Genomic DNA, 13806 nt, shown 5'->3' with positions numbered 1-13806 from the left:
ACAAAGGTTACTTTGTTCCGCAACACAAGGCAAGATTTGCCACAAATGAGTCCAGATACTGGGAAGAAGGTACTTCTCATAATCAATTCACAACCCTAAGTTACGTTTAGATTGATGAAAATGTGTGGCCCCTTGCACACCCGTGACTGCTTTAAAAATGGCTTAAATAATGTATGAAAATTATACCTAGTTGCTTGCAACCATAAAACTAATAAACAATAGGAATTTAGAGACAAACATTACAATATTGGATCATAATTCAAATGCTATAGAACAGTGTTTTTCAATCTTGGCCCTTTTAAGGTGGGTAGACTTCAGCTCCCAGAATTCTGGGAATTTAAGTCCCACCCAGTTTAAAGTGATTGAGAAACACTGCTATAGAATACTATCAAATTCCTTAAGTAGCCATTTAAGGTCTTTCAATTTCTTCCTGATGCTCAAAAGAATATGTTTGCAAATAGTCTATTACTACCCTTCCTCCCTGCTGCTGAATTTCAGTTAGTCCTAAGAAATCACACAAAAAAAGGCTAACTAGATTACCAAATACTAGTCATAATATTTCTAGACAGAACACTGCCACGAATTCTTGGGTCTGTGTCGTCCGTTAACAGGCAGATTGTTGTGAGCCGGAGTTGGGCAGCATAAACGTTTAATGACTTCTCATTATCTAAAATGAGAAGAAAATACTGTCTGCTCTTCAGAACATTTGTTTAATTGTTTCAGGTTTTGGGCGTCTCCATATCCTGGGTCCTCATGTGAGTACATGAAAACCAGAATGACCTGCAGCAATTGGATAAGGACTGAAAGTGGCAATACTGGTTGGTGCAAAGTATTCCAACAAACACACTTTTATCCCAATAAACTGAAAAAGTTGCTTTAATTACGAAACAGCCTTTCCCAGTCTGGAAGCCAGCATGCCAGCGCATGAGGAAAGTACTCCCAGCCATCACCCCAGTCCTTCTGGAGGGCGCTAAATGCAGGGAAGATCCAAAAAGTCAGTTCAACTTTGTTTCCACTATTCTTGCATAATGGGCCAGGTTTAGCAGCACCATTCAGACAAGATGCTTCGTTAGTTTGACCCTTAGGTAGGTTTTCTCAATTTGTGCCAATCTGTAGGTAGACTTCGACTTACGACCAAAATTGAACCCCAAATCTATGTTTGCTAAGTGAGAAATTTGTTAAGTTAGCTTGGCCCCATTTTACGACTTTCCTTCTACGTTTGTTAAGTGAATCAGTGCAGTCGTTAAATTAGTAAGACGGTTGTTAAGTGAATCTGGCTTCCCCATTGATTTTGCTTGTCAGAAGGTCGCAAAAGGGGATCACATGACCCCGGGACACTGGAACCGTCATAAATATGAACCACCTGTCAAGCAACCAATGTAAATCACTGTGACCATAGGGATGCTGCAATGGTCATAAGTCTAAAAAACGGTCATAAATCGCTTTTATTCAGTGCTGTGGTAACTTTGAACAGTCACTAAATGAACTGCTGTAAGTCGAGGACTACCTGTACTGCAAGGATTCAGTGTACAGTATTTGTGCAACAATGAAAATGGGTTAATTTGGCAATGAAATGCATACAGATACAGCACTATAGAGGGGACTGGCTCTGTAATCTATCATGCAAAAAAACAAACAAACAAAATCCTCCCATAACTTTTACAACCCTGCTTTGCAGGGATGGGCATTAGGAGGCCTTTGATTCTGAGGAATTACTGGGGCTGAAGTCTTCCTAACCTGATTTAACAAGCCCATTCGCTTGCCACAAGCCAGTTACTCAGATGTTTCCAAAGAGAATTTATTTTTGGTCACCTGATCATATCTAATTTTATTAAATTAAGCAGTTCTCCCTCACCCCAAAATTATTTAAAAATATAATTTGCACGTATTCCACTTGGGCCATTTCAAACTCAACAGCTGCCCAGCTCCCAAGGAAGCTGGCAGAGAAGAGGCGCTACAGCTGGAGGGGAGTTTGGGAGAGGCTGCTAAGAGAAAAAGACTTCAGGCCTACTGGAGTTTTCCCTGCGTAGAACAGATTGGGTGAGTTATACTAGCTGCACAAAGGGTTCTTGTTTTTGTTTTCCTCCCAATGATTTAGCCACAAGAACACCAAGTAGACTTTATGCTTCAATTAGGCTGCTGAGGTGAGGGAAGCTTTGGAAATCATCTGAGTTCAAGAAGTTCTAAGCAGGCCTGGCTCAAGCAAACTGGTTCCCATCACCAAATAAATAATTATGCAAAGGCATAGGCCCACAAAAAGCTGTTTTATGGAGAACCACGCAGAAATATTAGTGAGTGCAGGTATAGTTTTCCTGGAAGCAAATGATGACATGGTTCCTGTGGATCATAATCACTGTTCCACAAAGGTAAATGAAGCAGGGCATTTGAAAGCCGCTTTTGCAGACAAACAGTCATTTTCCCTTTAGTACCTTTCACGGCTTTTCAATCACGGCTAAAGAACCCACCTTCCTTAGCTGTTTTTTCACACAACTGTTAAGCAGAAGAGTGCTTGGACTGCTCATTGCCTTGATAATGGCTTACAATGGTGTTTCGTGCTGACTTTATAAGATGTGTGGGCTTCCATTTCCAGAATTCCCCGGCCAGCACGCTCACTAGGGGAATTCTGGGAGTTGAAGTCCACACACCTAAAAAATCAGCAAGGTTGAGCAACACTGGACTACAACTATAGTTGCTGCTAGCCGATTGTTTATTTGGGACTAATGCCAAGGCCCAGAAGTGCCAGGATCTTCACTTCCCTCTGCTGTTGATGTCCCTAATTCAAGAATGTCTAAAAACAGTTGAAAATTCGGGGCATGAAGAAGTGCCTGAAATTCAAAGGGTAGTTGACCAGGCCATTCCTTCTAGGCCCCGTAAGACTCATGCTGATCAGACACAGCTTTGGAGATTTTTTAAGGCACGCCTTACCCAGTCACTGCCTGCTGGATTCCCAAAATTCTGGACCCCCCTTTCAGTGAGAGATCAACGAAGCCGAACACCTCCTGATAATGTTAACAGAGTGGACCTGAGAAATGTTCAGTAGCAGCTGAGATGCTTTTCTCACGTAGCTCCATGAAGTTGGGGATACGTCATTAAAAATTAGTCCCCCAAATACATGATCTAGTGTTTTAGTAGATTATCTTTTTGAAACGTTGGAGTGGAGCTGCGTTTGTTAATTTGTTAATTAGAAAAGAGTCTTTTTAGAAAGGGAAACACATTGCAAGTGATTGACAGCACCGTTATGAAGTCTAACTAGGGAAGAATATAAGTGTTACATGTGGACCCACGCAAATGTCTATTTTGCTTAAAATGTATAGCATTCAAAGGACTAATATAATCAGCAGAAAAAATGTTTAAACTTGTTCTATTGAAATGAGTAAAGCTTCAATATTTGCCCTACGATTTCTGTCTGCTTCAGTTTTTCTGGCTGGCGCCTTTCTGCATTGAGAAAAAGTCGTGCTTTTTAACAGCGTAGCCCTAGACAATCCTGGAGGCCGACTCTTGGGAGGTCTCCCCTAGAGAATCAGCAAAGGATGCAACTGCAAAGCTATGAAACCGGGTTACTTCTTAGCAAGGGCATTTCCAAAACCCCAAAAGATACACCGCAAGCAAAGCCACAGAGGTCCCGGGCAAATCTTTGAGGAAGTCCTAGCCACTATAAATGTGGTGGGCTGCCTCTTCCGACTGCAGAACTGTGTTAAAAGTCTTCTTTAAAAATGATCTGATGGCCCCAGTGGAATGGAGGTACTACCCAGGTAGTACTGGAATGGGCTTCTATGGAGAGAGCTCAACTTTCATCTGCTTATATGGGTGGGGAGGCGAAATGTAGCAGAAGCAGAGAAATGCAGTTGCCTGGCTTGGTGACACCATCTTGGCACTGGGGGAAGTTAGTTTAGCTCCAGACACTGGAGTTCCACCACCAGCCCACCTCCCTGATCCTGTGGATTGTGCAAAATGGTTGACGTCTATAACCTATTTCCAATCACCTCCTATTATGGTGCTGGGCTGCTTTCTTCTCCAAAGTTCTAAAGAGGGAAGATAAGAACCTATTTCTGCATAGTCAAAGCCTGAAAAAAAAAATCTTTTTTTGGGGGGTGGGAAACCCACGGATCAAAACCTCTTCTTGCAACACCAACATTTAAGATCAAGTCACCCAGCACTCAAGTTAAAGGGCCAGGGGGAAGGCCAGCCTTTTGGACTTCTCTATCCATGAATTTCTTTAAATATTTGGAAACAAATGAATGACGGAGAGACACAAATCTTATTCCTGATCAGATTATGCAAAGGGTTTAAAAAGTCCGTGAAGTGAGGCTGGCCTAGGCTTCCCCTGCGTGCAAAACCAGGGGACAGACTTTCTCCCCCTGGCAGGCTGACTTTTGCAGGAAGGAGGCAAGTTCTGTCTAAAGATGCCCATAGTCACATCAGCCTCCGTGGACAGTCCAATACGGGGTCACTTGTGCAATTCAATGACTATTTTTTTCATAGCAGAAACTAGTCCAGTAGCTGAAGCTGTTCTGAATGAATTTCAGACAATTGTAGGCCACCTACAAACAAGGATTGTGCTTACATCAAAAAGGAGAACTCAAAAGAGCCGGATTCTTTAGCAAAATCAAGAGTTGACGATGAGTACGTTTAGGGCCTGAGGGTGTTGGAGGTTTCCTAGGGCTACAGAAGCAGTGAGTATTCACCCCGTTCTCTAGCAGTAAGACTTGGTTTGGCAGCCATGATTCCTGTTTTGAGCCGTCTGCTCAACCTTTTTAACCGTCCGTCTACACCGTTTTATGGAGCTGTTCTTCCTATTTGGCAAAACGAGACAACACGAAGTCCAGGCTGTTAGCTAAATGCCCCTTAAGGCACTTGGAAATGCATTTGCACTAAGCAGTTTTCCCTTCTTCTGGGTAAGACGTACAAAAAGAGAAGGTCATGAATAGCCTTAATCACTTCAGAGCTGCCATGTTGGAAAAAAAAAAGATCCATAATATGTAGCAAACCTTGGAAGTGTCACCAAGGACAGTCTCCTCAAGAAGCGTTTCGGAAAGCGAGAATTAACCTCCAATGTTGCTTTTCTTTTTCTGATCCAAGTGCTGTTTTTTTCTTTTATGCCTCCTGAGTCTCCATCACCAGAGGAAGCTAATGAGACAGGGAGGAAGCTGGAAGTGAAGTGGGTTGCAGGAAAAGAAAGGAATAAGAATGAGTCTAATTAAAAGAATTTCTATTCTACTCCTAAGGACCCAACGCGACACGACATGAGGCAGCCCTGCATTTAATGCGCACGTTGAAATAGAAAGGAAACCGCACCTGCAGATGTGCTGATAATGATCGAGATCAGAGCAGGTGGGAGGAGGGGGCAGAAGGCAGCGCTTTCCTTTCCGGGATGAAAAGTATTCAGCAGCAGCTGCTGTTTGATGTTCCGGAACAAAATCTTTAATTGGGGAGGCAAAAACTCCAAAGGAAGGGAAAGCGCCAGTCGGTTTGGGTTGGACCTGGAATCCTGCTTTCCAAAGGAACTATTCCTCTTCCCCACCCCCACCCCCTTCCTCGTGTTTGCTGCAACTTAAAGTTTAAAAAGAAGTGACATGACCCCACGTTCCCTACCTTTGCCCATGTCTTTGGCTGCCCCTTTCCAAAACTAAGAAGCACAATACAGGTAGTCCTCGATTTACGACCACAGCTGGGACCAGAATTTCCATTGCTAAGCATTGTTAAGTCCGATTTTCCAACCTTTTCTGCCAGGATGATTCAGTGAATCGTTGCGGTTGTTAAGTGGATTGTGTGCTCATTAGTAGAGCCCCGCTTCCTGTAAGTAGATGCTGGTTGTCATCCAAATTTTGATCATAACCGTCATAAGTGCAAGAACCAGTCTGCATCACTTTTTTCAGTGCCGTTGTAACTTCGAACAGTTGCTAAACAAATGATTGTAAGTCGATGACTACCTGTATCCCTTTATGGATTGTAGTTTCTGTAACATCGCACTCTTGTCCTTCAGCCGTTCAACTTTCTCATGGGAGCCAAAATCCGAGCCAACTGGTGGCATTGGTAGAGGAGACAACAGTCTTGTCTTCCACCTTCCCTGAATGCAAGTTCTATCCCTCTCTCATATTTTCACATTCATTGGATGGAATTCCTCCATTCTTTCTGTTGTGGCCTGTCGGCCGCCAGCCCCTCCAGCAGCCGAATCAGAGGAGGAGGAGGAGGTGGCGTGGGAATCAGGGCCAGCATCAGGGCAACCTGAGGGCTTTGAGGGGGAAGACGGAATGGAGCTGGCAGAGAGAGAGAGAGACAGAGGCGGAGCCTGGGCCGTCCGTCAGCCCTCAGATGGAGAGTCAACAGCCCCCAGGTCTGGAGGTGGCTGATGAGGAAGAGGAGGAACAGCTGGGTCCAGTGCCTGACGCACGGATGCACAGAAGGCAGAGGAGAGGAGAGCAGTGGAAATCTATGGGCCGGTCCTTGGGATGGAAGAGCCACTGCTGCTAGCGAGGCCCACCCTAGCTCTGGGGATAAAAGGCAGGGGCCGGAGATGAATAGATGTGGCAGACAACTATTCATCTCCTGGCTGGACAGACTTGTTAGCCTGCAGTGAGAGAGAAACTTTTTGCTGGGGCTGCCGGCGCTCCTAATAAAGGAATTACTGAGTTTACTTCAGGGGGTTTGCCATGTTTTGTTTGGGGAGCTGGCCCAGAACACTTCCTTGCACTTGTGCTTGGAACATTTGAGATCTTTTCTGAAAATGTATTAAGCTTCCAAAGGTGCTTTTTTCAAGAGGCAACTGGACTTTCTGGTTTTTCTTTGAAGACGTTTCGCTTCTCATCCAAGAAACTTCTTCAGCTCTGACTGGATGGTGGGGAACAGAAAGATTTATACTCCTTGAAGACAGCCATTTGTATTCTTTTAAAAGGATGCAAATGACCAACTGTCTGCAAGGAGTATAAACCCTTCCATTCCCCGCCATCCAGTCAGAGCTGAAGAAGCTTCTTGGATGAGAAGCGAAACGTCTTCAAAGAAAAACCAGAAAGTCCAGTTGCCTCTTGAAAAAAGCAACTTTGGGACAACCGTGATCTGGATGATGGAGAATCTCCATAGATATTGAGCTTCCGTTGTTTAGACTAATCAAGAAGGTTTAGAAAAATGCTTCTCAGCTCTGCGGTTGGTTTTGTGTAAAGATATCTGTGCCATCAGGAGATGTCTTGCTCAAGAGCAGACTCATCCATCAGCCAATGTGGCAGAGGGTGGCACAGTCAGTTGACGGTGGGTTTCCTGCAAGCAAATGGCTTGTGGTGAAATAGTTATCGGAAAAGCCTCCTGGGTCTTCTAAATCACAATCGTTTGCAAGCGGTTAGTCAACTTCTTCTGAAGCACAAAATCTGCCTCTTCTATTTGATAGACGTCTATCCAGCTTTCTCCCCAAGAGCACAAGGCAGCATCAGAAAAGCTCACACTTTCCACTTGGGGGCGGGGTGTGTGTGTCAGGTAGACTTGGCTGTGTAAGAGCATCTGGGCCGAAGACACCCCTGGATGAATCAAATCTGAATTGGGGCCAACCCAGCACCGATTCTAGGCAAGCTCCAGAAGGCGAGACCTTGACCTGCTGGCACTCCTGCACCAAACCTGCCAGGCAGGTTTGCTCCCGGAAATGCTCCCGGTTCAGACCGGATCACCCGATCCGGTAACAATGGAGGTGGGTGGTTCGGAGAACCGGTAGCAAAAATCCCTGCCCCCTCCCCCCCCATACCCAGCTGAGCTGCACAATCGTCAGAGGCTTTTTTTTACTTTTAAAAGCATTTTTTCTACAACTTCTTCGGCCAAAAAATGCTTTTAAAAGTAAAAACAAAAAGTCTCTGATGATTGCACAGCTCAGCTGGGATCGTCAAAGGCTTTTAGAAGAAAAAAACCCTTTTTTTCTTTTAAATGCCTCTGATGATCCAAGCTGAGTTGCCTGATCGGCAGAGGCTTTTAAAAGAAAAAAAAGCCTCTGCCGATCAGCTGGGATCGTCAGAGCCTTTTGAAAGCATTTTTTTACAACCTCTTCGCTGAAGAGGTTGTAGAAAAAATGCTCTTAAAAGTAAAAAAAAAAAAAAATTGGCCACACCCACCCAGTCACATAACCCCCCCCACCAAGCCACGCCCACAGAACCGGTAGTAACAAATTTTAGATTTCACCACTGCTGCCAGGACTTTGTGGCACACTACTAATACTGAACTCCAGTTCAGCGCTTCCCAACCTGGCACCCAGCAGCAACTTTGGGTGGCGCAGTGGTTAGAATGCAGTTCTGCAGGGCTAACTCACTGCTCACTCCAGGAGTTCTGACTTCTGGAGGCAAGACGTCCAGATCGAGTATCTCATGAAAGAAAAATTAACTGAAAGAGGAGTGCTAAACACTTACCAGAGCTCATGAGTTGCACAACTCAGCTCTTCAAAGCTGCTACGTCTCCATTTCGATGGAAAGAGAAGTCCGTGACTGGTAATCTGGACAGACAAAGAAAACAAGCCCACTCAGTCAGCCAGAGATTGCTCTTCCTTCAGAGTTGTCTTCCCAGTAGTTGTGGAGCCCAATTTTCCTAGGCTGGGGTAGGGTGGGGGTCTATTTGGTTTGGAATGGCCTGCTGGAGACCACACTCTACAAACTCATAGGAAGATTGCATGTCCTTCGCATGCAACTAGAATTCGGTACGATTACTGTGATTACTTCCCAATTCTGTGTTTAATAACGGTTCCCTTTTAAACCATTCAAAAGCAAATTTGGCAAAAAATTATTTGGAAGGCCTGCAGCCAAAAGGTTTACGTCTTTAGGTAAGTATGGGCACGTGCATCCTTACCCTGCCTTTCTTAAACTTTGCCAAAGATGCCCTTGAGATTTACAGCTTGGTCCCTTTGCTCCCCTTTCAGCCAGGCTTCTGTGCTGGGCCATTAACCCCCCACCCCCACCCCAAGCAGGAAGACAAGCCGTTCCCCAATCCTGCAATCAATCTGATCTTGAGGGCAACCTCTCGAGTCCCCTGGTGAATAGGACTTGATTGGTAAACAAAGCGGCCTTCAGTTGGATGCAGAGAACAGGAGTAACTTTTTAAAATAACTGATTGCAGCACTCTTCATCTCCTAAAACCCTGCTTTTCAAGCAAAATGTAAAGGGAAGAAGGGACTCTGCACTGGAACTACTGGGGATATCTGCAAAAGCCTTTGCAAGAAGAACATGGAGAAACATGGTCATGGAACATACTTTGTGATTTGCAAAGTATGTTCCATGTATGTATGCATGCCCACAGAAGACTTAACTTGTATCTCTATCAAATGTAAACTGAATGAATAACTCCAGGAAGTCAACTCAAGGTTTGACTACTGCAAATGGGACTACACATGGGGCTACCCTTGAAAACTACTTGAAAACTAACTGGCCCAGAATGCAATGGGAAGGCTATTCTCCAATTGTTCCCTAAATCTGCCTCAATGATGAGGAAGGGGCTGTAAGAAGGGCATCTCTGTTTCTGCTGCATAAGAACGACTGGCCTAGGATTGCTGACTCCCACCCACCCCCGACCCCTATGACTTTTGGATGTCTGATGCCCATTTTTTCTCTCCCCTGCCCCCCAATGTACAGAACAGTGTTTGTCAACCTTAGCAACTTTAAGATGTGTGTGTCAGAACTGGCACCTCACAGTTGTGCTTTGCATTTGCTAGCTGCTAGTCTGCCATTGACTATGGGGGGCGGGAGGGAGCTGGATGGGAAGTGGGGAAAACTAAGGATTCATCGTACCTAGAGACACAACATCAAGGTCAGAGAGCTGGGAAAGGCATGTACCTCCGTACCGCCTACTCTACAGTTGAAGAGACCTTTCCCAAAACATCTTATTTGACTATGATTGGACAATGAGGGATGAACAATGGGAAGGGACAAACAGGAAAAAGTTAACCGGGAAAGTTTGGCACGCGAACCTCAGTTCTGGCTTTGCTGTATTATAATCTACTTGGCCTTTAATAAAGTAAACCTTTCACACCAAATGGAGTCGAGGGTTGCTCTTGTTTAAGAGACCAAGTTGGGGCAGGATTGATAGTGTGGATTTCAATTCCCAGAATTCCCCAGCTATCAGGAACAGAGAAATGTTGATGTGGCCTGTCAGTCGCCAGCCCCTCCGGCTACCAAATGAGATGAGGTAGCGGAGTGGGAGTCGGGGCCAGTGTCAAGGCAACCTGAGAGCTCCAAGGGGAAAGAGGGAATGGAGCTGGCAGGGATAGAGACGGAGGCGGAGCCTGGGCCGTCAATCAGCCCCCAGATGGAGAGGCAATAGCCCCCAGGTCTGGAGGTGGCTGGTGAGGAAGAAGAGGAACAGCTGGGTCCCATGTCTGATGAGCGGATGCGCAGAAGGCAGAGGAGAGCAGCGGGAAGCTATGGACCTGTCCTTGGAACGGAAGAGCCACCGCTGCTAGCGAAGCCCCACCCTAGCTCTGGGGATAAAAGGCAGGGGGCGGAGACAAATAGTTGTGGCAGAGAACTATTTGTCTCCCTGTTGGCCAGCCATTGATATTCTGAGCTTCTGAATCCTGTTGGGAACTTTATCCGAATTCTTTCTTGGAATCTGTGGTGCTGAGAGTCAGGCGCACCTTCTGAGTGTGTGTGTCTCTCTCTCTAATGTTGGATAAGAGCGAGTGCACCTTCCAGAACAGTATTTTCACCCGTTCGCTCAATTCTCCACTTTGCCCCAGAGCCCCTTCCCCACGATAGCCCCCTCCTCCTCCTCTCTGCACCAGCGGCTCATCCTACATCCCAAGCGGCAGCCCCTCAAAGGCCGGGGTGCCCTTACTGTGCTGGTTGCCATCTTCCATCCCGTCTTCCTCCCACTGCTCCTCATTTGCCAGCAAGGGATTCTGGGCTTCGCTCTGGGCTCGGATGGGGAAGGAGTGTCCGTCTCCCTGGCTGTGGAGAGAAAAAGAGCACGGAGGTCAGGAGAGGGAGAGAAGGAAAAGCCAACCGGCAAATGACGGATCTGGGCCTTGTTGCCATCAGGCATCATGGAGGAGCAACAGGCCCTTCCGATGCTCATAAACTTCCCTTCAGATGCTCCAACATCTAACCGAGTGAGATTAGTTGCTCTTCTGCAGAGAAGTACAGGGAGTCCTCAAATTGTGACAGCAATTGAGCCCAAAAATTTCTGTTGTTAAGTGAGATATTTGTTAAGTGGGGTTTTCCCCATTTTCCCACCTTTCTTGCCACAGCTGTTAAGTGAATCACTGCAGCCGTTAAGCTGGTAACACGGTTGTTAAGTGAATTTTGGTTCCCCACTGAATTTGCTGATCAGGTGGTCTCCAAAGGGGATCACATGATTCCTCAGGACACTCCAACTATCATAAATATGAACCAGCAAAGATCTGAGTTTTGATCACATGACCTTGGGGATGCTGCAACCATCATAAGAGTGGAAAACCGCCATAAGTCACTTTTTTCAGGGCCGTTGTAACTTTGAATGGTCGTTAAACGAACTCTTTTAAGTCGAGGACTATCTGTATGACAGTCAAGGTGTTCCTACTGCAGCCCTGGATATCAGCCTGTCAATCTGTCGGTCTGCCTGCTTACCTGCTCCAGATCGTTTTCCTCCTACCTTGTGAGTCAACAGCAGTTGGGCCACCCTCTCCTCAGCCCCACGACTGGGGGGAACTGCTGGCTCTGTGCAAAAGGGCCTCCCTTGCACTTGCTGCCCTGCCTCTGGCACGTCCCCCCCAAATGAACAACCACCAGGCAGCCCCTGACTTGTGACCACAAGGGAGCCTGGAATTTTAGTCATAAATTGTTGTAGTTGTAAATTGAGGCAGCATCACATGATCCGATTTTACGACTTTTCTTGTAATTTCATGAAGGAATCAATGCAACTGTTAAGTGAATAGTGAGATCATTATGCAAATACAGCATATCCAATAGGTGTTCTTTGTAGGTTTCTGCCAGAAAGCAGCAAAAAAGTTGCAAATTGCAGTCCTATGACCATGGAACACTGCAACTGGTCGTAAATGTGAACTGGCTGCCAAGCACCCAAAATGTGATCAGGTGACCACATTGGGAGGGGGTCAGCAGTCATAACTTTGAGACTGGATCGTAAGTATCTTTTTGTCAACTCACAAAGCATCCCTGACCAGCTCTCGAGTTGCCATAGGCAAGGGGGATGGGAAAGCAAACTTTGCAGCTGCATCGAGGAGCTGGCATCTCAGTCAAAACAAGGCACATTCCAACCAATACGCCGAGGTCATCTCCACGGAAACCCACAGTGGCCGGAGGGGAGTGACTTTTACAACCCACAAAATTGCTTCGTTGGAAATGTGGCTGATGACGCATATTGGGGGTGGAGGGGGAAGCAGGGTCGGAGGCAAAGCGTGAATTAACTAAGGTCAGAGTTGGCTCCATCTGGTCCGTGCCGGCATGAAGCTCCTAATAAATAACTGGATTTCTTTTGAAGCTTGGCTTGAGGCTCATGATTTAATTAGGGCATCGGTGGGAACCCTGACACTTTTTTGAAGTCCATTCTAACTTTGAATGGTCATTAAGCAGCTGTTCATTAAGCAAGGACTACTTGCAGTTTTTGCCTGACATTTAACCCATAAACTGTCTCCAGAGTCTGAGCCCATAAGCAGGAACAGCAGGGGAAGGGCTGTTACTAAAGATGTATTCTATAATGCCTCTGGAAGGGCCGTTGTCTTTAAACCAGAAAAAAAAAACCTCAAGAAATTCTTGTCTTCTTCTTTAACAAGGAAACAGTGCAATTCCACCATGAATGCGACAGAATCTTTACGGAAACAGAGGAGTATAATCCAAGAAGTCATGTCAGGAACAGGGTTAATTAATGACTCTGAACTGCCGACCGAAATAGAGTTCAGCTGGGGACAGTTTGCAGGTCAGTGAAGAGGAGGGGGAGGAGCTGCCTTCTGTGGTATATCCAAGAGCACGCAGGACAGAGAAAAGACAACAGCAACGGAGATCTGCCAGATTACTCGGGAGGAGGCCCCATCCATCTTGAAGGGCTGCACCAGAAAGCTATTTATCATGGCAGGCAGAGGGGAGGTGTTGCTGGGAACAACATGTTTGGTTTATGGCTGTGTGTTTGTTCGTGCTTCCTGCTTGACTTTGTACCTTTGAGACTCTGAACTTCTCTTGCCAAGGGAACTCTCGTGGACGTACTTTTAGTTTTGCCTGGTGGCTTTAAGTTTGTTTAGTGGACTTACTTGTTGGAGCAGCTTTCTATTGTTTTATGGACTATTGGCCGTTGCCTTGTGGACTAATTTTAGCCTGCTTGTGGCTGGCTTTATTTGGACAATTCTGAGGCCGGATGAAGGGAACTGCTGGGGAACATCAATAAAACTCTCTATAAACCACACTGACCTGTGTATGTGTGTGAGTGAGTGGGGGAGCACAGTTGCTAAGGTCCAGGCCCAAGAGAAGGACGTTAAAAAGAAGCCATTCAGGCTGGTGGGCCCCATATGGAATTTTGAAAGCATTTCACAGGTACATTCACAAAATGGCTGTGAATGTGCTATTTGGCAGAAGGTAAACCAGGAAGTTTGCACAGGATCGCTTCTTTCACACCCGCAGACACTGAATAGGGTTCTTTGGCCCTTTGTCTAGGCAGGTGGGCAAAGATAAAGATAAAGGTTTCCCCTGTCCAGTCGTGTCCGGCTCTGGGAGGGATGCTCATCTCCATCTCCTAGTCAGCATTGTCCGAGGAGATTTCTGTGGTCATGTGACCGGCATGATTATACAGCAAGGTGCATGGAATGCTGTTACCTTTCCAACAAAGTGGTACCTATTCATCTACTCGCATTTGCATGCTTTCCAA

At 46.0% G+C, this 13806-nt stretch overlaps 1 protein-coding gene across 2 annotated transcripts in view; it reads right to left on the bottom strand.

Annotated features, from left to right (window-relative positions):
* Nucleotides 1-3345: 3345 nt before the first annotated feature.
* Nucleotides 3346-13806, bottom strand: part of ZDHHC15 (zDHHC palmitoyltransferase 15) — a 34384-nt gene continuing 23923 nt past the window's right edge. The window contains exons 10-12 of one of the 2 annotated variants that reach the window (XM_034435121.3): nucleotides 10792-10904; nucleotides 8379-8461; nucleotides 3346-5147 (exon numbers count right to left, since the gene is read on the bottom strand). In XM_034435121.3, the coding sequence (XP_034291012.2) occupies nucleotides 8418-8461; nucleotides 10792-10904 (157 nt within the window). In that variant the 3' untranslated portion in view covers nucleotides 3346-5147; nucleotides 8379-8417. The remainder of the gene's footprint in view (nucleotides 5148-8378; nucleotides 8462-10791; nucleotides 10905-13806) is intronic. The other variant, XM_034435122.3, reaches the window with a different exon arrangement.

Source organism: Pantherophis guttatus, chromosome 12 (assembly GCF_059756535.1).
Source record: "Pantherophis guttatus breed Tessera chromosome 12, ASM5975653v1, whole genome shotgun sequence".
NCBI lineage: Eukaryota > Metazoa > Chordata > Lepidosauria > Squamata > Colubridae > Pantherophis > Pantherophis guttatus.
The sequence above is the reverse complement of the archived record's forward strand: the minus strand, read 5'-3'. Positions and strand labels throughout refer to the sequence as shown.